General features: G+C 37.4%; 1 protein-coding gene across 1 annotated transcript; it reads left to right on the top strand.

Annotated features, from left to right (window-relative positions):
- Positions 1 to 8,727: 8,727 nt before the first annotated feature.
- LOC111880027 (acyl-CoA-binding domain-containing protein 6-like) lies at positions 8,728 to 23,062 on the top strand. Its single transcript, XM_023876444.3, has 5 exons — positions 8,728 to 8,888; positions 22,209 to 22,272; positions 22,454 to 22,525; positions 22,664 to 22,858; positions 22,964 to 23,062. The coding sequence occupies exons 1-5, from the start codon at positions 8,728 to 8,730 to the stop codon at positions 23,060 to 23,062; spliced, it is 591 nt and encodes a 196-aa protein (XP_023732212.3).
- The last annotated feature ends 1,523 nt before the right edge of the window (positions 23,063 to 24,585 follow it).

Genomic DNA, 24,585 nt, shown 5'->3' with positions numbered 1-24,585 from the left:
AGCACACTTAGGGGAAAAGTCGAGCCAACGACTTAAAACAAGGGCGGCTAACCGGGAGGCAACCCGGGGGTAGTTCTGTCATTTATTTAAAAACAATTTCCATTTCTTTGATTTTTTGGTTTTCAATGTTCCAAATGCATTTAAACATGATTTAAAATCACCAAACAGACCTAGGAATGCAAAAGTATTTCATTTCAAAGAGAGGGAAATTCTCAAGTTCAAAAAGTGGGAATTAGCATCCAGGGACCAACACGGGTCGTGTCCCGTTTAGCCTTAATGGAACATGGTCCGTGTTCATGTAAAAAATGACCCAAATTCTTCCAGAGACCAACACGGGTCGTGTTGGTTTTGGCCTATAATCAACAAGGGTTGTGTCCATGCAAAAAGCACCCCCAATTCCTCCAGATCATAACACGGGTCGTGTTCGTCCTTAACTCAACATAAAACCCCCCCAACACGGGGCATGTCTATTAAGCCTGTGGAGACACGGGTCGTGTCCGCGCAACAGTTCTGGTTCTTTTTTTAAAGAAAAAAAATCGGGACTTGACCTCATTTATCCCCACTTTCACTTCCTAACAGCCCCTCTCTCCCAACAAAAAACCTTAGGTCCGATTTTCATCAAAACCTTTCAATTTCTTCTAGATTTTGGCTTTCATCTACAAAAAGGTTTGATTTTCATCATCTACACTTCATCTTCTCCATCTTAAACACCATTTTTTTGCATTTTAATGGTGGATTTGGGGGTTTTGACAAACCCTAGATCCGAAAATCTCATGTGATTTTGGTGTTTTAGTGTCTTAATCTTAAAAAGGGAAATCTTGGGGAGGTTAAGGAAGATCTTTTCCATCAAGAACAACACAATCCGACACACGGTTCGGTAAATTCCTCCCAACTCTTAACTTTTGGATTTTGTGTTCTTGAGTCAAATTACTTGAAATTTTGGTCTATTTGAACTTGATTCTTAGTAGGAAATCTTTGAAAACCAAATTTCCCGCAAAATTTTGGTGGCCAAATTCGAAGTTGATTGGACCCATCAACAGTTGACTTTTTGACATATTGACCTACTGACTTTTAATTTGTCCCAAAACTTGACTATGGAAGCTGCATCTTCCAAAAGAACAAGACAAACCAAATCATCCGCCTGCCGTCGGAAGTCTAGGACCCCATGACCTCCATGTAGATCCCCATCACCTCCACCTAGGTCCCCAACACCCCCAGCCGACCCGTCTCATTGTGGTGTCATATGTCTTGGCCCAATTCAACAGGGCAAACTTGAGTCATTCCTTAAACGGGGTCATGCCATCCAAAAATTCGTGCATGTTCCATCCCTAAAAGAGTTGCATGTTTACAATCAAGTCAAAACCCTGTTTCGCAACATAGGGTGGCACGGCTTGTTGAGGGTCCATGAATTGAGCTATAAAGTCCCAACAGCTGAGTTTCTATCCTTAGTTTATTTGGACCATGGGATCCTCTCCTTCCGTCTAATGAATCAAGACTATGAGATCTCTTTGGATCAAATCAATGCCATTGTGGGGGCCCCAACGGAAAACACATTTGGCCCCACTGACCCAATTTAAGGATACTTTGACTTGACATGGTGGACCCAACTCAACTAATTACACCCATATGTCTCTAGCGCTGCTAAAGCCTCATCACTTATCCATCCCGTGATGAAGGTAGCCAATAGAATCATTGCTTCGCTCATCGCCCCTAGAGAGGAGTGAAGCACCATCAACGCGCTAGAACTCAAAATCCTCTATGTAATGACCCATCCCGAGAATAACCTCATTCCTCATTATGGTCAGTTTCTGTACCACAAACTCATCCGCCTGAGCACATCCCGATTGGGAAAGATTGTTTGTGGGGGTATTGTCAGCATGCTCGCCAAGAGTGCCCAAATCCGAGCCCCATACCCCGGTCTCCATCAGCCACTGCCGGGTGAGCCTTATCTCGCCACTACTGTCCTTGAGTCCATGCGACTCTTCTGTTCGGCAGGCGATGGCACATACCATTGGACCATGGGTCAAAATCATGATCCAAAGCTCCTCATCACACCAGAAAATAAAGGCATTCTTGATTTCCGAAATCCCATTCACATGACCGATTGGCAAATCATTCCATACATCTTCCCCCACGCATAATCCACCGAGGTAGATGAGAAAAGTGAAGAAAACGAGGAAGATGGTGATGATGATCATGATGAAGAGGAGGAGGAGCCCTACCATGCTTCTCCCACTGTTGGTGCCAGCTCATCCCATTTTGCTGCACCCCCGTCTTATCATCAGCAGTATATGGATGAATTCCAGTAAATCCATACCCGCCTCGACACCTACCAACAAGATATTGCAAGCTTGACCCAAAATTTTTCCACCTTCACCACTCAGTACGCTCGGGATCAAGAGTGTCAATGCAAACATGAGGATGACTTCTGGGCTTGGACCCGAAACCCTAGCTACTATCCTCTTCCTCTACCTCCGTTCTAGGTTGTTCCACCCTCTCCAAGCATCGGGGACGATGCTTATCTTTAAGCTTGGGGAGGGGTAGACTTGTATATTAGGTTCATTCATACTCATGCATGCATTTTCTTATTTTCAAAATTTTTATTTCATTTTCCAAAAATTTTATTTTATTTTCTCTTATTTTCTCCTTTCTATTTATTTTCTTATTTTCATTTTCCTTGCATTCTGCATTTGTTCTAATATATATATATATATATATATATATATATATATATATATATATATATATATATACATACGAGATGATGACACTCTTTACATACAATTGCTCCATGAAGTGGGAAATCGAGAAATCAAATGAAAGAATTCCAAGGCGACCGGATAGTTACCGGAATCGTAGAATCAGCTGTCATAACTAGGAGACCCAAACACCGTAATTCGAGACCCCAGCCTTAGATAATAAAAAAAATGAAATATTGAAACGTTTTTGTGGGTGGTAATAACAGCTTTGGGATGATTTGCTTCTGAATGTTTAAAAAGAATCTTTATCGGCAACTCTGAACCCACAAAACACGTACCTATCTGTTGACACGCGTTACCCTCACGGTAACAGAGAGGTTAAGTATCAGATCCACACAGTCAAGAAAGAAGAAAGGGTACAACTGTCATATCCAGTACCCCAATTAGAAAGCTAAGTGCCAAAATGAAGAAACTTTCAGAAATTCAAAAGTTGATTGAAGAATTCAAAGTTCAAAATGAAGATACAAATCCAAGTTCAATCAAAATCAAAAGCCGCCTCAAAGTCAAGTCTGGCGAATGAAGAACTGTGTGACATGATACTAGTGGCTCTCAAAAAAGTGAAAGCATAGGAGCTGGGCCCCTTCGGGTGGGCTCACTGTTTCAACAAAAGTTGATTCGCTGTGACGGGTTCTTAAGGATTCGTCGATTCTGATTCTTGACTATCTAGTCTTAAGGACATGAGATCCCGAACTGTGTTATTTTTGCTCGCAAAAGCTAATTAAGGTATGAAGTTTAAATAAAAATATGGTTGGATTATTGGATTACACTGTTTCATGGTCTTCCTCACTTTGGGAGTCTGTGATATGTGGAAGGTAGCAGGATGGTCGCCTAGGTATTAATGATCGGAGCCCCATTGATGTAAATTCTGATCGTATATGTCCATCTTTATAAAAATAAATCAAAAAATATTACTTGTGTTCTTAAATTTTTTTTCTTTGGTTCATCTTTGTTCCTTAAGTATCTTTTGTACATATGTTTCTTTTTCATGGTCTTCATTTCATGCATTCATTCTTAGCTTTTAGGATCTTTATATCCCTATCTGTTCTATATTTCTTTTTGCCATCTAGAAATCGTCCTGTTTGTCCGGTTCTTGTTCTTTCTTGAGGACAAGAAAGGTCTAAGCTTGGGGAGATTTGTTAGGTGTAATTTGTGCACCTTTTTGCACACCTTTTAGTCCCATTTCATGCATCTATTTAGCATAATTGTCCTTCATTTGTCTTGAATTTAATAACATTTTATGTTAGTCTCTAGAACAACCTTATTTGCACATTTTCATGTCTTTTTCAGGTAAACCGGAGGTTGGAACGCGCTTTGAGAAGTGTCGGGAAGCATTGGTGAAGATTTCGGGATGATCGGGCGAAGAACGAAAAAATTGGAAAAATCAAGTTTGGATTGGGAGTCAGAGGGGAACACGGGGCGTGTTGAATTTACACTAAAAAGTGGGTACGGGCGTGTTTGACCAAAATGGGAGCTGTTAACCACGCTGAACACGGAGCGTGTCAGTTTAGTGCAAATCTAAACTTAATTCATTCGTCTAGTTGTCTACTCGTGTTTTAAATTTGTTTGTTTAGTCATTGCATTCTAAACCCCCCTTATTACTGTTGGTGACCATAGTACCTTACGCAAAGAGGTATAGACTAATTATCCCGTGTCTTTGTGGATCGACCCTGCTTGCCTTGTACCACCTGTTAGTGCAATAAAGTAGTGTTACTTTGGAGTATATCATACCCATATTATTTGTTGGGTCTGACACCCCTAACACTGCTCTTTAACACCTCCATTCCTGACAATCAGCAACTGGCTGAGGTTCTCAAAGCTCATTTCCAAGAGGTGTGTGCTAAAGTCGATGGCCTCAAACAATGGCTTGAGGAGTCTCCGACTCTAAACTCCTCAAGAGGGGGAAGTGAAGAAGTCTATCGAGAAGAAGATTATGAAGAAGATCATCATTCCAATAGTGCTTCTCAGAAAATCCCTTCACCGCAACCCTTACCGCAACATCAATCTCCTCCACATCAATCTCCTCCACCGCAACAAAAAATATGTAATACCCTGTTTATTTATTAGATGAATAAATAAATTAATGAACAAATGGTAGCCCTAAAATAAATAATTCCATATCAAAGGATGGTCTCGAGGAGCTAATTGTCACAAGTTTAGAAGATGGAGGTTAAATGTGTAAAATCCGGACTTAAATTGTAAGTATTAATGAAGGCGGGGGCTAAATGGTAAATTACGGACTCCATTTGTAAAGAATTTTGAAGGTTGGGGTTAAAAGGGTAACATATGGATTTTATTTGAGAATAAATTGTAAAGGAGGGGCTGAATGGTAACTATGTGACTAAATATGAAAGAAATTATGTGAGCAGGGGTGAGAAGTATAAATTATGGACTTCCTGTGAAAAGAATCATATGGGGAGGGACCATTTATGACATTATGGGGTGAAGTTTGAGTGGGTGTTGGGTATATAGCTCTCGATAAACCCTAACCCTAGCAAGAGGACACAGCTGCCACTTTTCCCCCCACCCTTATTCCACCCTCGCCGACGCTGCAACCGCTCCACCTTCCGATCAGTCCACATCCACCAAGCGACACCCGACTTCCTCCAGTTCCGATCGCTCGAAGCTCCCTTCAACCGTGGTCGTTAGCCGACGGTCGTGCCACTGCAACGCTGTTACCACTCCATCGCCGGTGACGATGAAGACCACCAACAAGCGTCCCTTTCGCCGTCGCTACGGCTGCCGTTTGCAACCACCTCACTCCCTGGACATCTTCTTCTGATGTATCACCTTGTGAAGACGAAGCTGTCGGTTGCCGCCACATGATTCCGACTGTGGCTTCGTTGGTGCGTGTCTCCGTTGGTTTCATGTCGGAGTGTTCGTCCTAGTTGCATTTCGGAGCCATGTGTATGCTCCTTGTTGGCCAAAAGGCGTGGGAACCACCATGGCAGCCCGCCATGGTGGACATTACCGTGCTGCCGCCATTCCTTCCAACTTCCGACGTCGCTGCCATCGTGGAATAGCTCCTACCGCCGTCGTGAGCCACTAGGCGGGTGGCTGGACCCTTGAGCAAACCATGAATCATGTGATGTGTGTGTAGAGCTGAAGCTTTCGGAAATGGAATCACCACCACCATAGGGTGGTGGCTACTGCCATGCGCCACCGCCAACCACCATTAGGTGGCTATGTGTGTGTGATTAGCTTAGTGGGTGTGTATGTGTTAATTGATTATTTTTTTTGTATGACGTAACTAGAAATCAGAATAATGAAATGAAACTCTAACCACCACCGGCCGCCATGTCGGGTGGCGGTGTGCTTGTTTTGTGAGACGACTCGATTGGGGATGCTTGAAACCCTAATGGGCCTTGTTAGCCTAACGGGCCCAATGAAGCCAAATGGGCTTGGTAAAAACCCTAATGAGTCTAATGGACTCTAATTGACCCAATAAAACCCTAATGGGCTTGATGATATTCTAGTGGGCTTGATAGGCCCAATAAAGCCCTAATTGACCTAAAAGCCCAACAAATTAATAATGGGCTAGTATTTAAGTTGGAAAGTCCTAATGCCAATAAAACCTTAATTTAGGAAATTAATCGGGACACACGGGAATTATTTAATAACTGGAGATATTAAATAATAATCATTGGAAAGATTAATCTAAGCAATATTGGACTTAATGGATTAAGTCCATAAAGGATTATGTCCTTAATGGGTTAAGTAGGAAACTTAACCCTAATCATCATTTTATGTGAAACCCTAATTTCACTTGGGTACATTATTGGGCCTAAATGATTGAGATAATAATGGACCATCCAAGAGCAAACAATTGAACTAGAATAATTTAATGGGCCTAGGGTAAGGCCCATGTAAGGGGTTTAGGCCCAATATGGAAAATTGGGCCATAGATGGGCCGTAGTTTGTGCCTTTATGATTATGTGATATTGGGCCATTAGAATGTTGAATGTTGGACTGGACTAAATGGTTGGGCCTTACGGTAAGACCATGTAAGGGTTTGGGCCCAATTTGGAAAATTGGGCCATATGTTGGGCTTTGAGTCCTAGTCGACTTTGGGCCTATGAATTGGGCCGTAGGCTTAAATAAGCCAAGATAGGGGTAATGTAGTAATTACCCAAAGCATGTACTTATGGTTATGTAGTGGAACCCAATTATTAATTGGGTAATGTTTTGATATTGACAGACCGGGAATCTGTCATCCAACAGCTGGGGTTAAGTCTGCGGGACGTCAGCAGTGTGGGGTTGAGTCTTCAGGACTTCAATAGTGCAAGGTGAGTTACCTTCCAGTAGCGGTGGGTCTACGGCCACAATGCCGGCCCACCTGTAGGAGTTGTTGTTAGATGATTGTCTTTGTGATAATTGTCTATGTTTGCTACTACCTGTTATGTTTATGTGCTAGCATGATATGATGTTATGTGATAGTGGTAGTAGGGGGTGAAATAGTCCCCGGTTACCGGTCGATAGGGTCGAAGGGGTAGATTAGTACCCAACTATGCTAGAAAGATTATGATATACGTGATATGATATTATGTGGTAGTAGTAGGGGGTGAAATAGTCCCCAATTACCGGTCGACAGGACCGAAGGGGTAGGCCAGCACCCATATATGCTAGGCAGTATGTGACTTATGTGTTTATGCTATGCTTTTATGTGGTAGTGTTAGGGGGTGAAATAGTCCTCGGTTACTAGTTGAAAGATACCGAAGGGGAGGCCAGCACCCAGATATGCTAGGCAGTATCCGGTCGAGAGGACCGAAGGGGAGCCCAACACCCAGGTATGCTATGGAGTATCCGGTCGAGAGGACTGAAGGGGAGGCTAGCACCCATATATGCTAGGCAGTATCTGGTTGAGAGGACCGAAGGGGTAGGTCGGGCACCCAGATATGCCTGACAGTATATGTATGTTATATGATTGTATGGTATGTGGTATGATGGGGGAACTCACTAAGCTTTGTGCTTACGGTTATAGTTTTTGTTTCAGGTACTCGTTTTCAAAGGAAAGGAGTCGGCTTGATCGCAGCGCATCACACTATGTTTTCCGCACATGAGATCTTTGGGATTACACTCTGATATGGTTTTATGATAATATGTTTTGATTATTGACACTTTGGTTTTGACATGAGATGTTAATATGAATGTTTTTATACTGATGGTTTTATACAATAATGTATTTAAAAATAAAATTTTTGGCCTTGAATTTTGGGATGTTACAAAATCGTTCCTTCCCCTGAACGACCTGAAACTCCCCCACACTTCAAGAATCTTGCTGAGTATATGTCATCTCCAAGCTCAAATGACTCCCCCGTCACTAAACAGAAGAAAGCTGACTGGAAAGCAGCTAAACTTGCAGAGCTTATATGAAGAGAATGCGGTTTTGACACTGTGATGGATGAATCCTTGATAAATTCTTGGATCAATCCCCACCGCAGACTTCAAGATGAAGACTACAAATCATACCTCACGTATGTTGAACCTCCTTCGGATGGCTACTGGGATGCTCCTATCTCCCCAAATGCTAAATACTTCACAGTATTTGAGCAGTTTGACTGCAACCTTCCTGATCACAAGAGACTGACAATGGAGTTCAAGAGACTTAACCGTTTCTATGCAAAGCATGCCTCTCCCATTGAGAAGATATGGTCCAACGACAGACCATCAGCAGTCAAGAGCTTCAAACCCCGCAAATTCATGAAGGTTGACTTTGTGCAATACACACTCACTAGAAGGAATCAGGACTATGTCCACACCCAAGCTAACTTCCCCTGCATGAACCCAGAAGAAGTTTTCCTGATAGTAAAGGTGTTCCAGAACAAGTGTGAAAACCATCCGAAGATGAAGATAGCACTTGAAAGGGCAAGTACTTATCTGAAGGAAACTGTTTGTGACTTCGCAAAGATCGATGCAGATATCCACCCACATTGCCAAAAAGCTTGATCTACCTCCTCTTGATCCCGCACCGATGCCAACTGAAGGTTATGAAGAAAGATCCCTTGGTGCAACAAACTTTCCTGAACTTGGAGTCATCTTCAAAAGGAAGACTGATCAAGTCAAGTACTTCATTTCCATGGCCTCCATGAATCGCCTCACAAAGAAACAACTTGAAATCTTTGGAACCGCAGAGTAAAAATCAAAACATACAACTGCTGAAGTCAAGTTCGAGATTTTAAGGAGGATCACTTGGTTGGAAAATGTCAGAAAGTTTTGGTGGATCCTGATCAAGTTTCTTAAACTTGATAAGTAAAGAAAATTAGAGGTCACTTAGGGGGAAATTGTTGATACATGAAGTGACCCTCTTAATTTTGCCTACCGCAGTCTACAAGCATCCGCAGTCAAGCTTCCTCAGCAGTCACATCTGAAGTCGTCTAAGCTACTGCATTCTTCTTTTTGTACTTAGTCTATTTTTATCTATCTTTCTGTAATACTCTCTATTGTCCAGTACGCCTTACATGGCTACTCTTAGAGAGTGAATCACTTGTATTTCTTGAGTCTCTATAAATAGAGCTCACACTTTATCAATCAATACAGATCTCACTTCACTCATCTCTAAATCTGAATTATCTTCAAGTTATCCTACGCATCCCATATCTTTCTTACTCTCTAAAATCCTCTCGAGCACAACTGATTAATACTTCTCTTTGGAGCAAGTCATTCGTGACTTTATCACTAAGATTGATCTCACTCACTAACTTGGTTTGAATGCATTCCATGTTATGAATCAACTTATGTTTTTGCTTGATATATCACCTGCTGTCATTTATGTTTCTTTACATTTCCGCAACTAACTATCTAACTATCTAATATATTAATTTATTATTGTTGAGCTCTTAGATCCTTTGAGATTAACTAATTCCGCAACTATACTTGTTCTAACGTTTGTTCAAGTGTGTCTCAAGTTTTTCTCTCAACAAATGCCTCATATCAACCTTCGTCAAACCCCCGCGTATTAGTCTCCTCCTACTTCGGTGGCAATTTGTTACCATTATCTTCCCTCACCTTCACATGTATTCAATCTTCTTCTTCACAAGCCATTCAGACGGACATATTTATTATATCTTCTTATTGAGAACCTAATCAGAAGACACATAAAGGGTTTTGTATTTGGGGGAAAGGGTTTCCACTTTAGATGTCATTTTGATTCGAACAGTCGCTTCGATTTTGTAATTTACTATGTATAAACTTTTAGTTCGACAAGTTTTCTTGATTCACCTACGTTACTAACCTTGGATTATTACATTTTTTCCGTTCAATTAATTAGGTTACATTCAATAGCAATATAGCAGCCCCAATGGGCATCGACTGTAGGTAAATGATTTTCATCTGATTTGAGGAAATAAGAAAGTGACGGTGGTGGTTCTTGGTCCTGTGGTGGCAATTTCGTCAGAGGGAGCATTGTCGGTTGTCGACAAGGCCGAACAAATGGGAGGGAGAAGCAGGGATTGTTCGTCGGTCGGCTTCGCAAACCAGTGTGTTCTCCTGGGTTCCACGGTTTGAAGGGAAGAACGCGATGGGGTAGGGCATCAACGAGGGACGATTGGATCCGAAGAGATGGAGAGCAAGAAGAAGCAACTAAGACATCAATTGTGATTGGTTCATTAGGCGTAATAAGAGAGAATATGGTTTCCATTTTTGACCAATTCAATTTTGAGATGAGTCACGTTAGCTTCACATCCGATATTTAAGGGATAAGAATCACATTCGATATTTAAGAGATAAGAATAAACAAACTTGAATTTCAAAATGAGATACACATAATCAATCTTATCTTAAATTTAAAAATTTAAAATATGATCTTTGAATTTTTAGTCAAATGCTAAATTTTAAGTCGTACAAGCCCTTAGGTACTGTTTACAATCGTTTTAAGCATTGAGTAACCTTAGATATTGGTTTGGTCAATATTAGAAAAAGTCAAAATAATAATCACAGTTTATTGACTAAGTCTCATGTACCCTTACCTTTCCTGTATTTTTGGTTATCTAATCCACTAAAAATTACCAAAGCTTCCTATCCTATAATTCTTGAAACCGTAAATCCGTGATCATCCAAAACCCTAATATCTAAAATTCATTCTTTTGCTCGGTTACTACAGAAGAAAAATAATCATTGTTCTTTGTGAATTTGATTGGTTGTATGTGTGTGTCTTTTGCATACATAAGCCGCAACAGGTATGTGTTATTTGTGAATTCACATAATTTGTATGTGTGTTTCTATTTTTTGGCCAATACATAAACTCACCCTCAATATCTCTCGGATCCTGTAGGAAAAAAAAACATAGCAGGTATGTTTAATGGTGTTTGTGACTGTATGTGACTATGTGATCCTGTGTTTACATACACAATATAACTCTCTCTCTCTCTCTCTCTAATACAATAGAATACAAATACATAAAAATACAAACTCCCCTCTTTCTCTTTATCTCTCTCTTTTCTTTAATGTTGTCCATGTGTTTTGTGTGTTAACAAGATCTAATCTCGGTTCCTGCAGAAAAAACAAAGATAGCAGGTATGTTAAATGGTGTTTGTGACAGTGTGTGCCTGTGTTTACATACTAACACAACATAATTCTCTCTCTCTCTCTCTCTCTCTCTCTCTATATATATATATATATATATATATATATATATATATAATAAAATACAAAACAAATACATATATATATATATATATATATATATATAAACTCCCTCTCTCTCCCTCTCTTATCTTTAATGGTGTCTCTGTGTGTTTTTTGTGTTAATAGGACCGAAATATTCATCATTTTAGCCTTCTTTTTTTCCCTGCACTCTCTCCTTCTCGGTTCCTGCATGATATGGGCTTATTTAGTCATAGAAATCATTCACTGTCTTATTAATTATTGTTGATTTTATATCATTTTATGGGCAAAAGGTACTTAATTAGCTTAATATTTAAATTTCAGCAATAAAAGACATGCTCGGGTAAAAAAGGAAGAGGATTGAGTGATTGGAAGCTTGGAGATTGAAGACTGAAGAAAGAAGGATGTTGCTGGACAGCTTGACCCCTCGTTAGTGTTTTGGTCATATCTCATGAACCGTAACTCCGATTGACGAGATTCAAAATGTTTTGAAAACTAGACACAATTTCGGACGACTTTCTTGTTTTGAGAAAATGTTGATCCCAGAAAAACTCGACGAGTTGGGCCTAAACTCGACAAGTTTTGTCAGAATGTTCCAGATTCGAAGATGCCTTGCCGTACACGCTGTATACGCGGATTATCGAAAAACTCGACGAGTTTTTGGTGAAAACTCGTTGAGTTGACGCTGTTTTCAGAATTTATATATAGAAAGGCTTCTCATTCGAACCCTAACTTTTTGTGGAGGCTAGCTGCGACTTTTAAAGACTAGAAGGGTTCTTGGAGCTGCTATTTTCGAGATTGCAACATAAGAGACAATTTAGAAGAGAATCAAAGGCAAATAATCATTCTTCTTTTCTTAATCTTTGTTTTGAACCAGGTTTGAATCATTAGATTTTGATTTTAGGTTATTACTTGCTGTAGATATGAGCTAAAAGCTTTTACTTCTGTTTGGATGAGATAATCTTATGAACATGGTTTGATTGAGTGGTTGAATTGATATTAATTTGGTTATTCATCTTGTTAAGCTTATTAAAGATCCTTATGTATTGATGATAAATATTTTTTAGTTAACAAATAAGTGATTGAGTTGCATGAATATCTTCTTGATTACTTGATTCATATAGTTTTATGAATATAAGATTGTATGCCTAGGAATAGTGAATATGAAACTAGGGTTAACTATAAAATATGTAAATCAATGTGTGAGCATGTATGATGAACATCTATACATGAGTTGATTGAATTGAACAAATTTGATTAACTATTATTATAAGTCTTGCTTGATACGAACTGAACACTAGGAAACTTGTTAATTTAATCACTTGATCACTGTTTGAATTAACTTGTCTACTAAAGGATTGGTAATAGTGAACATGAACCCAATCACATTAGGAATCGGTAACCATTGACATATTGATCCATTGCACTTGCCACGAAATCAACCATAAGAATAAGTGAATCGAATCTGAACAGAAGTCTCTTTTATCATTGAATCTAGTTGTCTTTTCTTGTTCTTCTTAGTTGTTAATTGTCTTTGTTTAAGTGTTAATTGATTGTTTAAGTTTCTAGTCTTGCAAAACTAGAGAAACCCCTGACTTTTATTAATTGTTTTAATTAGATAATATTAGCATTTATTTTAATTGTTTACCGTTCCCTGTGTTCGATACCCTACTTACCTGAACTAAACTGCTAATCGATAGGTACACTGCCTTTCGTGTGTTTGTCTTTGTGTTTAAGTTAGTAGGATTAAAACTAGTTCGTTTCACACACACCAAGTTTTTGGCGCCGTTGCCAGGGAACGGTTCTAATAGTTAATTTTATTTGCTAGTGTTATCGATCCTTTGTGTGATATTAATCTCATATAAAGTTACACATTTTCTGTTTTAATTTTTTATTATCGTATTATGTATTTTCCAAATGTCGATGCTTTTGATGCTTTTCTTGAGGAAGTAGTACAGGAAATTGAGCAAGAAGATGAGGAATATGACTCAGATGATGATTTGAAGGAATTTGGAAGATGGTTAGATAGCATCTTGCCTAATGAAAAAGAGCAATCTGAGTTACAAGAGCTAGAGTTAAAAGATGAAGAATTTAATCCAGAAAGAGATTTGGAGGAGCTGGAAAGGTTGCTAGCAGAGAGGTCAGACGAAGAACGAGAACAAGCTGAATTGCAGGAACCAAGCTGTGGTTTGACCATTACCACGACATGGCCCCCTATATTTCCAGTTTGTGTTTCGAAGGATGGGGTGACGATTCCAACTTTGGAGAAAGTTCTGAAACGCGATCCATTTCTGATTAGTATCCAACCAGTCCCAACCTTTATCAAGATTCTTGGGTTTTATATATTCAAGCTCGTTTGGCCAAATATAGAAGCAAAGAGCCAAATTTTACAAATTGGTCCACCAAAGAAGATATTCAATGCAACAGATGGATTGGCATTGAGTTTATTGGAAGTTTATTAAGTTGAGAGTCCAGCTAAAGACTCGCACAAAAAGAAGCGCTTGCAGGAGAGGTCAGACGAAGAATTTAAGATGAAGAATTTAATCCAGAAAGAGATTTGGAGGAGCTGGAAAGGTTGCTAGCAGAGAGGTCAGACGAAGAACGAGAACAAGCTGAATTGCAGGAACCAAGCTGTGGTTTGACCATTACCACGACATGGCCCCCTATATTTCCAGTTTGTGTTTCGAAGGATGGGGTGACGATTCCAACTTTGGAGAAAGTTCTGAAACGCGATCCATTTCTGATTAGTATCCAACCGGTCCCAACCTTTATCAAGATTCTTGGGTTTTATATATTCAAGCTCGTTTGGCCAAATATAGAAGCAAAGAGCCAAATTTTACAAATTGGTCCACCAAAGAAGATATTCAATGCAACAGATGGATTGGCATTGAGTTTATTGGAAGTTTATTAAGTTGAGAGTCCAACTAAAGACTCGCACAAAAAGAAGCGCTTGCAGGAGGCAACCCGTCATTAGAGTTTGCTTTTCTTTTTCTTTTTGAACTTCTAGTTTATTAGGGTAGTGTAGGATTTTAATTTAATGATTGTTTTCCTTTTTATTATTTGGTTTTTGATTTTGATCTTTGCAGAAGTTAGGGCGAGAATCGATCAAATTGTTAAAGCGTGAGGAATAAATGTGAAATCGAGTCTAAAACGAGAAGAGTGAGAGAATTGAGTCTAATTACGAGTCCAGTGAATAAATGGCTGCAAGGATGAGATTTTACTGAAGAAAAATGAGGGGGAATATTGCTGTAATCATTCCCTTAAAATCCAGAAACGAAACTGAAGTTGGAGTATATTTTGTTCACTCAGTGCATAAAACTCGTCGAGTTCCCTATATAAACTCGACGAGTTCTTTTGGAGAAACCCAACTGTGCCGGTTTCAGCGACCCAACTCGACGAGTGGCTCTTTTTCTTACCTTTGAGTTGGTGATTTGACTACAATTTAAGGAGGCAATTGGCTGTGCTATCAATGATTATTTTTCGAGCAAAGTCTAAGATCTTTTTCCTCTATATTTTGGAGCATAACCACACGAGATTTGGCACCCAAGGCGTGGATGAGCTGTTCCCATGTCTAAAGTCAGTTGAATATGGAGCTTAACAAGAAGAATATCAACCTCGCAACTACTATCCCAGGGGAGTTTGTTCTAATTCTCTCTACTTTTATGTTCTTTTTCATGCATAACATGCAATGGGAACATTGCATAAATTAAGTGTGGGGTAGGGGGTTGATTACATTAGTTATATTAGAATCCTAGGTTTAATTTTTGAAAAATTGCATAAAAATTGCTAGGGCTAATTTAGAAAATTTTGGTAAAGCAATTAGGATCCCACGTTAATATTATGTTTGATGATTGCAAGAGGACCCAAATGTTTAGTTGAGCGAACATACGTTATAGTGCATTTGTGGCCCCCTTTATTCTAGTGAAATCATGGGACAAAAACACAACCTCGCTTAGTTTGAGGATCGCAACATGTTTAGCATCGTGTACCAGAAATGTATCCAGGAGAGCTTAAGTAGTCATTGCACACTAGACTAATGCCTTTAACCAATAAAGGATGAAGTTAAATTCCCTTGCTTAAGCATATGTTTTTCTAGGTTTTTAGTTTTGAGTGGAAAAAGTGAGTTGAAAAAAAAAAGAAAAAGAGAGAGAGAGAGAGAGAGAGAGAGAGAGAGAGAGAGAGAGAGAGAGAGAGAAAGAAAAAAAAAGAAAAAAAATTGAAATAAAAAGAGTGATGAAATGTTTGAATAAAGAATCTATAAAGCTATGAAGACAAAGAAGAATACATTGAAGAAAAGCTACAAAGTATAAAAGATTCAATCAAATGTAGTATTTATTTTTATTGTAATTTTCTTTTCTAGGTTATTTTATCATATGTATGCTTGGGGATTTAACCAAAAATGACTTGAGGTTAAGAAAGTTTTCTGGGGATGGATTCGGAGGGATGCATAAAATGAGCAATGTTCAAAAGAAGTGGGCGAGTGTTTATGAGGATTGTAAGTATTTAGAATTGAGGGGGTCCTTAGGAAAAATTTTAGACACAAATGCATGCGTTGCGGTCTTGGCATAATAGCTGGGTTCGATTGGGATTGTCTTATGCTATATTAGCGTGCTAAAATTCGGTTTTGCTTGGGGGCAAGCAAAAGTCAAGTGTGGGGTATTTTGATATGGGCTTATTTAGTCATAGAAATCATTCATTATCTTATTAATTATTGTTGATTTTATATCATTTTATGGACAAAAGGTACTTAATTAGCTTAATATTTCAATTTCAGCAATAAAAGACATGCTCGGGTGAAAAAGGAAGAGGATTGAGTGATTGGAAGCTTGGAGATTGAAGACTGAAGAAAGAAGGATGTTGTTGGACAGCTTGACCCTTCGTCATTGTTTTGGCCATATCTCATGAACCCTAACTCCGATTGACGAGATTCAAAATGTTCTGAAAACTAGACACAATTTCGGACGAATTTCGTGTTTTGAGAAAATGTTGATCCCGGAAAAACTCGACGAGTTGGGACTAAACTCGACGAGTTTGTCAGAATGTTCCAGATTCGAAGATGCCTTGCCGTACACGCTGTATACGCGGATTATCGAAAAAACAGGACGAGTTTTTGGTGAAAACTCGTTGAGTTGACGCTGTTTTCAGAATTTATATATAGAAAGGCTTCTCATTCGAACCCTAACTTTTTGTGGAGGCTAGCTGCGACTTTTGAAGACTAGAAGGGTTCTTGGAGCTGCTATTTTCGAGATTGCAACATAAGAGACAATTTAGAAGAGAATCAAAGGCAAATAATCATTCTTCTTTTCTTAATCTTTGTTTTGAACCATGTTTGAATCATTAGATTTTGATTTTAGGTTATTACTTGCTGTAGATATGAGCTAAAAGCTTTTACTTCTGTTTGGATGAGATAATCTTATGAACATGGTTTGATTGAGTTTCGTTTTTCATCAACAACGACACGACATCACAAACTGACCATCGATTCCAACTTTTCAATCAAAATCGATTATCAATTCCATCTTGACTTCGCATCGACAATTTGTTCATCAATCGAGTCTAATCATCATCTATTCTAATCAAAATCATATTCTCAAATCTGATTCTTTGACTTCCAAATACTTGATTCAATCAACTGTTAACTTCAAGCTTCATCTGCTTTCAAAAAAATCAGTCGAAATTGAGGCTAGACATCTTGAATCAAATTTCGATTTCAAGCGATTCTTCAATAATAGAACTCTATTTTGACTCCAATCGATCAATTTTGTGATTCGATTTCGGACTCCAATCAATAGTATTAGGACTCGATTTTCAAACAATTCTAATGAATATATGACATAGATGAAATTGACATTGATTCTAGACCAAATCGAAAACTAATCTGTCTTTAGCCTTCGCAAGTCAAAATTTCTCAAAACTCTTTCAATTTGATCAACAAACATCAGATGATCAACATCCGTTTTTCAATCGACTCATTCCAAGTACAAACAAAATCGAAATCAATTATTGACCCCAAGTCAAGAGGATGCGAACAAAACAGAATCAAACACATTTAACCCTCAAAACGTTCACCCATGCGAACAAAAACCAGATGAAATTGAAAGCACACCATGGAGGTCTGAGCATAGTAACAAAGGCTCGATTAAAAAAAATCAATTTTTCATTTGATTCTCATCTATTCATCGATGTAACTATGCGAAAGAAACAATTGAGCACAGATGTTGAATTGGACTAAGCTGACGAACAGGGTTCATATTCTATTTGGGCTCAATAATCCGATCAATGAACAGTAACTAAAACCAGTTTGGGCTCGAATTTTTGGACAGAAGAACAGTAGAAGATCGAGATTTTGTTTGTTTGTTTGGGCTAATCCATGAACAGTAACAAGAATGAAAATTGGGCTTACGAATCGAATCATATGAACATTGATTACAAATCAGTTTGAAAAGAAAAAAAATTTGGAAATATGATTTTGATTTTTCGAATTTTGATCTTAAACAAGAATAATTGGATCAATAATGAGGTTAAAACGGATTAGATCCAATGAGGCAAATCGATCAAAAATGAAAAACGCAAAGTACGAATAGAAATCATGGACATTTTGGAATCCATTTGAGAATTTGAGTTACCTTTTTGACGAATCGAGTTCCGTTTTCAACGAACGAATCAAATTTGGAAGATCTTGGTTCTTTTGTTGGAATGAGAAAATCTCCAAATTGAACATTGTACCACCCACCATGCGAGATGTACAACTCTTTCTTCGTGTTCTTCGTCAATCCAAGAACATCTTGAAAAGAACCACCAACACTTTTGGGTTTTGACTTCAAATTCAATGCAACCTTTGGAGATTGTTGCTTTGGAACCCAAATTTGCTTCACGGATTTTGGCTTCACAACATTTGATGATTTTTGTGAGTAAACCCGCTTGTTCTTCCGATTCATCTTCTTCTTCTTTTTCTTTCTCATCTTTTTGCATATTGAAGACTTGACTTCATGAACAAACCCACTTTTAACAACATGAACATTTTGAGTTTGAATCAAATCTTTTGGAGTTTGATATTTGTGAATTTCTTGAATCACCGGCTTCCGATAAGGAATCATTCCTTCAAACGAATCACAAGAACACAAAATATCATCGGTTTGAACTCCAATTGAGCAAAAAACTTTTTCATCATGAGAATCAATTTGAACTCCTTTTTCTTGAACATCAAGAACATCACATTGAACTCCATTGTTTTGAACTTCTTTTCCTTGAACATCATGAACACGATGAACATCATCAAGAACATGTTCTTGAGCTTCACGACAATTTGCATAATATTCAAGTCTATTTCTTCCCGGTTTACAATTAGCAAGAAGAATTCCTTTTATGACTTCACCATTCCTCTTATTTCTTCGTCTTTCTTGATATGTTGTAATCAATCGATCAAACAAATCTTTGTTTTGATAAATTGGATAACCAATGAAATCTCCCTTTCCATCCCTTTCTCCATTTGACATAACTGCATCTTCACTTTGCAATCCAACAGTCAATTGATAAAGAATGCATTCAAAAGAAGTGTATACGTATAGAAAACTTTCATTCCGAACCAACCATTGCTCCATAATTGCTTCTTTTCTTTTGAATCAAATGTTATGAACTTGAGTTTTATAGAGAGAGAAAGTGTAAATCAAGGAGATCTCTAGAGAGAGAAAGTGAATATGAACCAAATTCTAGTGAGAGAAAGTGGTACAAATAAGTATTCTAGAGAGAGAAAGTCGAATTATGGATCAAATCAAGGAAAAATTCGACTTCAAGAACACAAAAACACTCTAATCATGAAGATCCATAAGAACATGAAGAATTACCAAATCAAGATAGCCATCAAGGATTAATTCTTGATGAAATCAAGAACACCTGCTCTGATACCAATTGTAGTGGTGTTGATTCTGATGGCATGTGCGGAATTAGGAAAGATCTAGTGATTCATCATACAAATTTAGAACACATGGAGTAAATAATTCTTTGTAAGCTCTTATTAGATCTAGAAAGATTATACAAATGGGTTTGTATACAATTTCTCTCTCTAGTCTAGCACTCCAATATGGACTCTTACATTCTTTTTCATAATGGGAGTCACTCACTTCCTATTTATAGGAAAGACTCAACTCATTTACACATACAAAGAGGAAAGCCTAAACACATTACATCCAAGCATGAATTTGCACCCTAACATTCTCCCCCTCAAAGTTAGGATTGGATGTCCGACTTTAATCTCCAACGAGCTAGCGCGATCAAGACCAAACTCCCCCTTGAAGTAACATCGGTCTTCCAATCCGCAAATGAATATTCGAAAAACCCGAGAAGCTTCGAATACCCATCAAATTTTAGTTAAATTAACAAAGATTACATGTTTGTACAGATCATTAATTTTTTTATTCACGACATCAACATTGTGTGGACTCCAATACAAAAAGAGGGTGGAATACTATAAGTATGCGGAAGTACTATTGCTATAAGTTTGAAATCCGGTCAAATTATAATGTAATTTTGTTGGGAGGGAGATTACTACAACAGTTTGTAGTAGATATCTACATCAAGATTGAGACTTTACGTTTGGAGTTTTGTAGAAAAAACCGGTCCAAAATAAGATTTTTCAACGAGGCTATTTATATACCTCGCATGAAGTTGACCCCATCCGATAAAAAAATTCCATTCTGTTTTCAACGTAGGCAATTCCTAATAGCAGTTTGTTTCGCTATGACCATTAATAAAAGTCAATGACAGTCATTATCAAATGTTGGACTATACTTGCATAGACCTGTTGATGCAGCGCAAAAAAACAACACAAAGATAACCAAGAATGAACCTGTTGATTCTAAAAGAATAGCCAGGACAATCTCTTCAAAACCACGTTGATTCTACGAATACCGTGGGATTGGCTTCAAAATCTGGGTTAACACACAGAATTTGGGAGAAAATCGAAAGTTCATAAAATTGATGATTGACCATCCAAATTACATCAAAAACAGTTAAATAAGAAGCAGAAATTAAAATGAAACCCTAAAAGTCCATGGGCCAAATACAAACCCAAAAACAAAACCCAAAAATTAAGGAAAAATAACAAAAATTGCTCATAACTCCATTTAGAAAGCGATTTATGGACTCAAAAATGGGTAAGTCCCCTACGGGAACTTATCTAGACGTGCTCCTTGCTCCAAGCTTCGATTTGACTGGTCGTAGGCCCAAAACGGAGATTCGTAGCCAAAGTTATGGCCATTTTCGTGAAGCCCCTTTAGTCACACGATCGTGGGCCTCTAGGAACGCAAGGGCCCGATCCTCCACACTAGGGCCTGCATCACCTGTCTTCACCCATGATCAGTTATATGTAGTTGTTTCTCGTCTAACAAACAAAAAAGGTTTGAAGGTACTCATATGTGACGAGGAATGTCGTTCAATTAATAAAACAAAAAACGTTGTCTACAAAGAGGTCCTGTAACGTTTATAGATATTAATCGATTTCAATGTTTCTTCTTCACATTTCAATAATAACAATAGCCATCAACTTTCTTTTATAATTATTATTTTCATGCAATATATACAAATTTTTTTATCACTACAAGAAAAAGACCCTTTTACGACGCGCAAACCACGACACTCGTTGATTTATGTTACGCAAAAGCGTGTGATATTACAAAAGTGTCATCTCTTAAAAAAATTAGAGGAATTAGGTGACGCATTATTGTGTGCCCTTAAATTAGTGTCTAAAAAAAACACGGAGGGCACCTACAATAAAATGCGTGTCGTATATGGATGTCGCTTTATAAATTTTAATGGAACGCGCTTTTCCAATCTTTAATAGCTAAGCGGGAAACGAATTCCCTAAAATTAGAAAACCCCGCCTTGTTCTCATCTTCCTTCGTTTCTACTTTTCTCTTTTCCATGGTTTGGCTTAATGAAGCTCTGTGAATTCCATGAGTCATTGCTATGAAGTATGGAATGCAAAGCTTGATTCTTGTTTGTTTCTGATTTCCATAGATAAATCAAAACAACACACAGACGAAGTACCCTAACGTGCGTCTTCCTTCTTAGTAGGTAGCGGGAGGTATTTTATTTTCTTCTAAAATCCCGATTCTCTCATTTTTCTATCGACTTAGTACGTGCTAGGATGGTTGATTATACCCACCCTTTGCTACATCAGATGAACTGACTGCACCTGCCCTATTTCTTCAGCCGTTCAACAAATAAGAGGAAACGCAATTTCTCATTCATTTATCTACTTCATCTTCTCAATCAAGCAAAAAGGCTTATGATTTTTTCATGCATCTGTGATTTCACCTGGTATTTTTGATTTCTCCTTTATGCCTTCGTTTTTTTTCCTACACCCACTTCCATTACTCTTCTACAAGCGGATCCTAAACGTGATTCAAAATCCATATGCAATCTGATTTCCTTAAGTCTAAACCCTAATATGAATCAAGCCTTTTGTCACTCTTAATTTCAACACGCGTTCTTCATATCTAATTTCAACAAATAAGAGGAAACGCAATTTCTCATTCATCTATCTACTTCATCTTCTCAATCAAGCAAAAAGGCTTATGATTTTTTCCTGCATCTGCGATTTCACATGGTATTTTTGATTTCTCCTTTATGCCTTCGTTTTTTTCCTACACCCACTTCCATTACTCTTCTGCAAGCGGAACCTAAACATGATTCAAAATCCATATGCAATCTGATTTCCTTAAGTCTAAATCCTAATATGAATCAAGCCTTTTGTCACACTTAATTTCAACACTCGTTCTTCATACCCAATTTCATTTCTATTTCAAGATTACATTCTTCATACCCAATTTTTATTTCTTATTTCTAGTGCAGTTGGAATGGTCTAGGAAACATGGCTTCCATTGAAGTTATACGCCTCTTTGTGAAAATATTGGAGGTATATTTTACATGATATATATCTTAAAGTGTAATATATATATATATATATATATATATATATATATATATATATATATATATATATATATATATATATATATATATATATATATATATATATGTATGTATATGCTCTAGAATCTCGATTAATTGTGTTTTTATGTTTATCTTTTTTATAGGAAGAAGATCCAAGATGGTATTCAAGGGCAGTAAACTATATCTCAGTGCCTGTTATAGATGTAGAGATGAATGTGAGTCTACATTCTACAAAACCTTTTGCTATTTATACTATAACAACAATCCTTTTGTAAATAAACAGGATATGTTATGATGAAGAAATGAATTGCATTTAACATTTTAACCTATCTAGTTTTCTTTTTATGATGTAGCATGATCCAAAGGCAGATTTATCCATCAAGAATGAAATGAGTTTACCTGAAACAAAAAGCATTCCTACTGGAAATGGAAACTCTGTAGAAACTCATGATAAGGATATAATGGTGGAAGGATTTGGATCTGTTAGTGTTTATGATCAATGGGTTGCCCCTAATGTATCTGGGACCCGCCCAAAGCCCAGATATGAGGTATTAGTTATATAATCCTACTTCCATTTATTCATATTACCACATTCTTTTTCTTTTATTTTACCTTTTTCTCAACTTAAAAGTTAAAAACTTTGAAATTAACAGCATGCAGCAGTTGTTATTGATGATAAAATGTATGTATTTGGTGGAAACCATAATGGGCGTTACTTAAATGATCTTCAAACACTTAATTTACGAAATTGATGAAAGGTTGAAGTCAAACCGAATTCTGAGGCTCCAGTCACAGTAACTCCTTGTGCACGACATTCTTTGGTCAGTATCAAGGTCTTTTTTTTTTTTATAAAAAATTATTGAGTGATGATTTTATAAATTTGTAAATAATTAAGATTGTTGATTGTGTAGATACCATGGGAAGGGAATAAGCTTATATCAATTGTAGGACATTCGAAGGATCCTTCTGAAGTTGTCAACGGTTTATTTGAATTTTTATTATCTTTTTTTAGTCAAACAGAACTTAATTGCAATATATAGCTATTTGTTCTCATATGTATAAATATATCTTTTTAATTTTATTGAAACAGTGAAGGCATTTGATCTACAAACAAATACTTGGTCAACTATGAAGACCTATGGAAAACCACATGTATGTGTTTTAATCTTTTTCCATTAGTTTTTATTTCCATTAGGCATTAGTATCAAACAATATTCCAAAATATAGTTATTAATTGTTTTCTAAAACTATCAAAATTATACACATGAATTGTAGTCCCTGGTTGTGCTGAAACCCATAAAGATATTATCCCTGAAACCAATTATTTGTGCTGTGTGCATCTGTATCATATTAACGTCTTTCAATTTGATCAGAGGAATATTTGCAGGGAACATATTTGATATGGGTTTTGCGCAGGTATGCCATCCCTCCTGTACATAAGTTCATTAGAATACACATTACTAAACAAATACATCAGGCATACAAAAGAGAGAACTACCCTTGTCATTTATTTATACAATTCCACCTGTAACTAGCCCCCATCTAATTGATTTTAACTAACTTCCTGCACCTAGTTAAAGAAGTGCAAACGTACAACTACAATTGTCGTGCAAAGACATTTTATGAGGATAACCATTTCAGTGAAGTTAAGAAGTGCAAAAAAAATTGTTACGGGCACCAAAAGAGTTGGGTTTGGGATAAGAGAGATCAGTTAAAGCTGTTGAAAGGATTCATCTTGCATTTCCTGCAGTAGTTTTTTGAAAATATGAAAAAGATTTCGATTATTTTTTAAGTTAAATACGTAAATTAGTTAATATCTAATAAAAAAAATTGAATTTTCACTTTACAGATACCTATATATGCTCGAGCTCTAGATATTCCACATCTTTTGGATTTGAAGGCAGCAGGGGCAACAGATACCATTCTTGAAAATGCTGAGGTAAGTAAATTACCATTTTAGCCCTGGAGTATAGTTGATTTTTGCAATTTTGATTCTACTAATGTAATTAGTTTCTCTTGCGAATTTGGTCCTTATTTAAGGTTTTTGTAATGTTTTTTTGGTCCCTAAATATTTCTGGTTATTGCAACTTTTGGTCCAAAAAATATAGTCATATTACTTGGAACATGGACCAAATAAGCTTAACCACCAGTTACTCAAAGGACAGGAATCATTAGCTAAATACCCATTCTTTTTTTATTAAAAGACCGAAATACCCCCATTTAGTCACAGAGAGTGGATGAGTAACTCTTGAATTCCATTTTATGCACAACCACT

This window comes from Lactuca sativa, chromosome 4, assembly GCF_002870075.4.
Source record: "Lactuca sativa cultivar Salinas chromosome 4, Lsat_Salinas_v11, whole genome shotgun sequence".
Taxonomy (NCBI): Eukaryota; Viridiplantae; Streptophyta; class Magnoliopsida; order Asterales; family Asteraceae; genus Lactuca; species Lactuca sativa.
The sequence above is the reverse complement of the archived record's forward strand: the minus strand, read 5'-3'. Positions and strand labels throughout refer to the sequence as shown.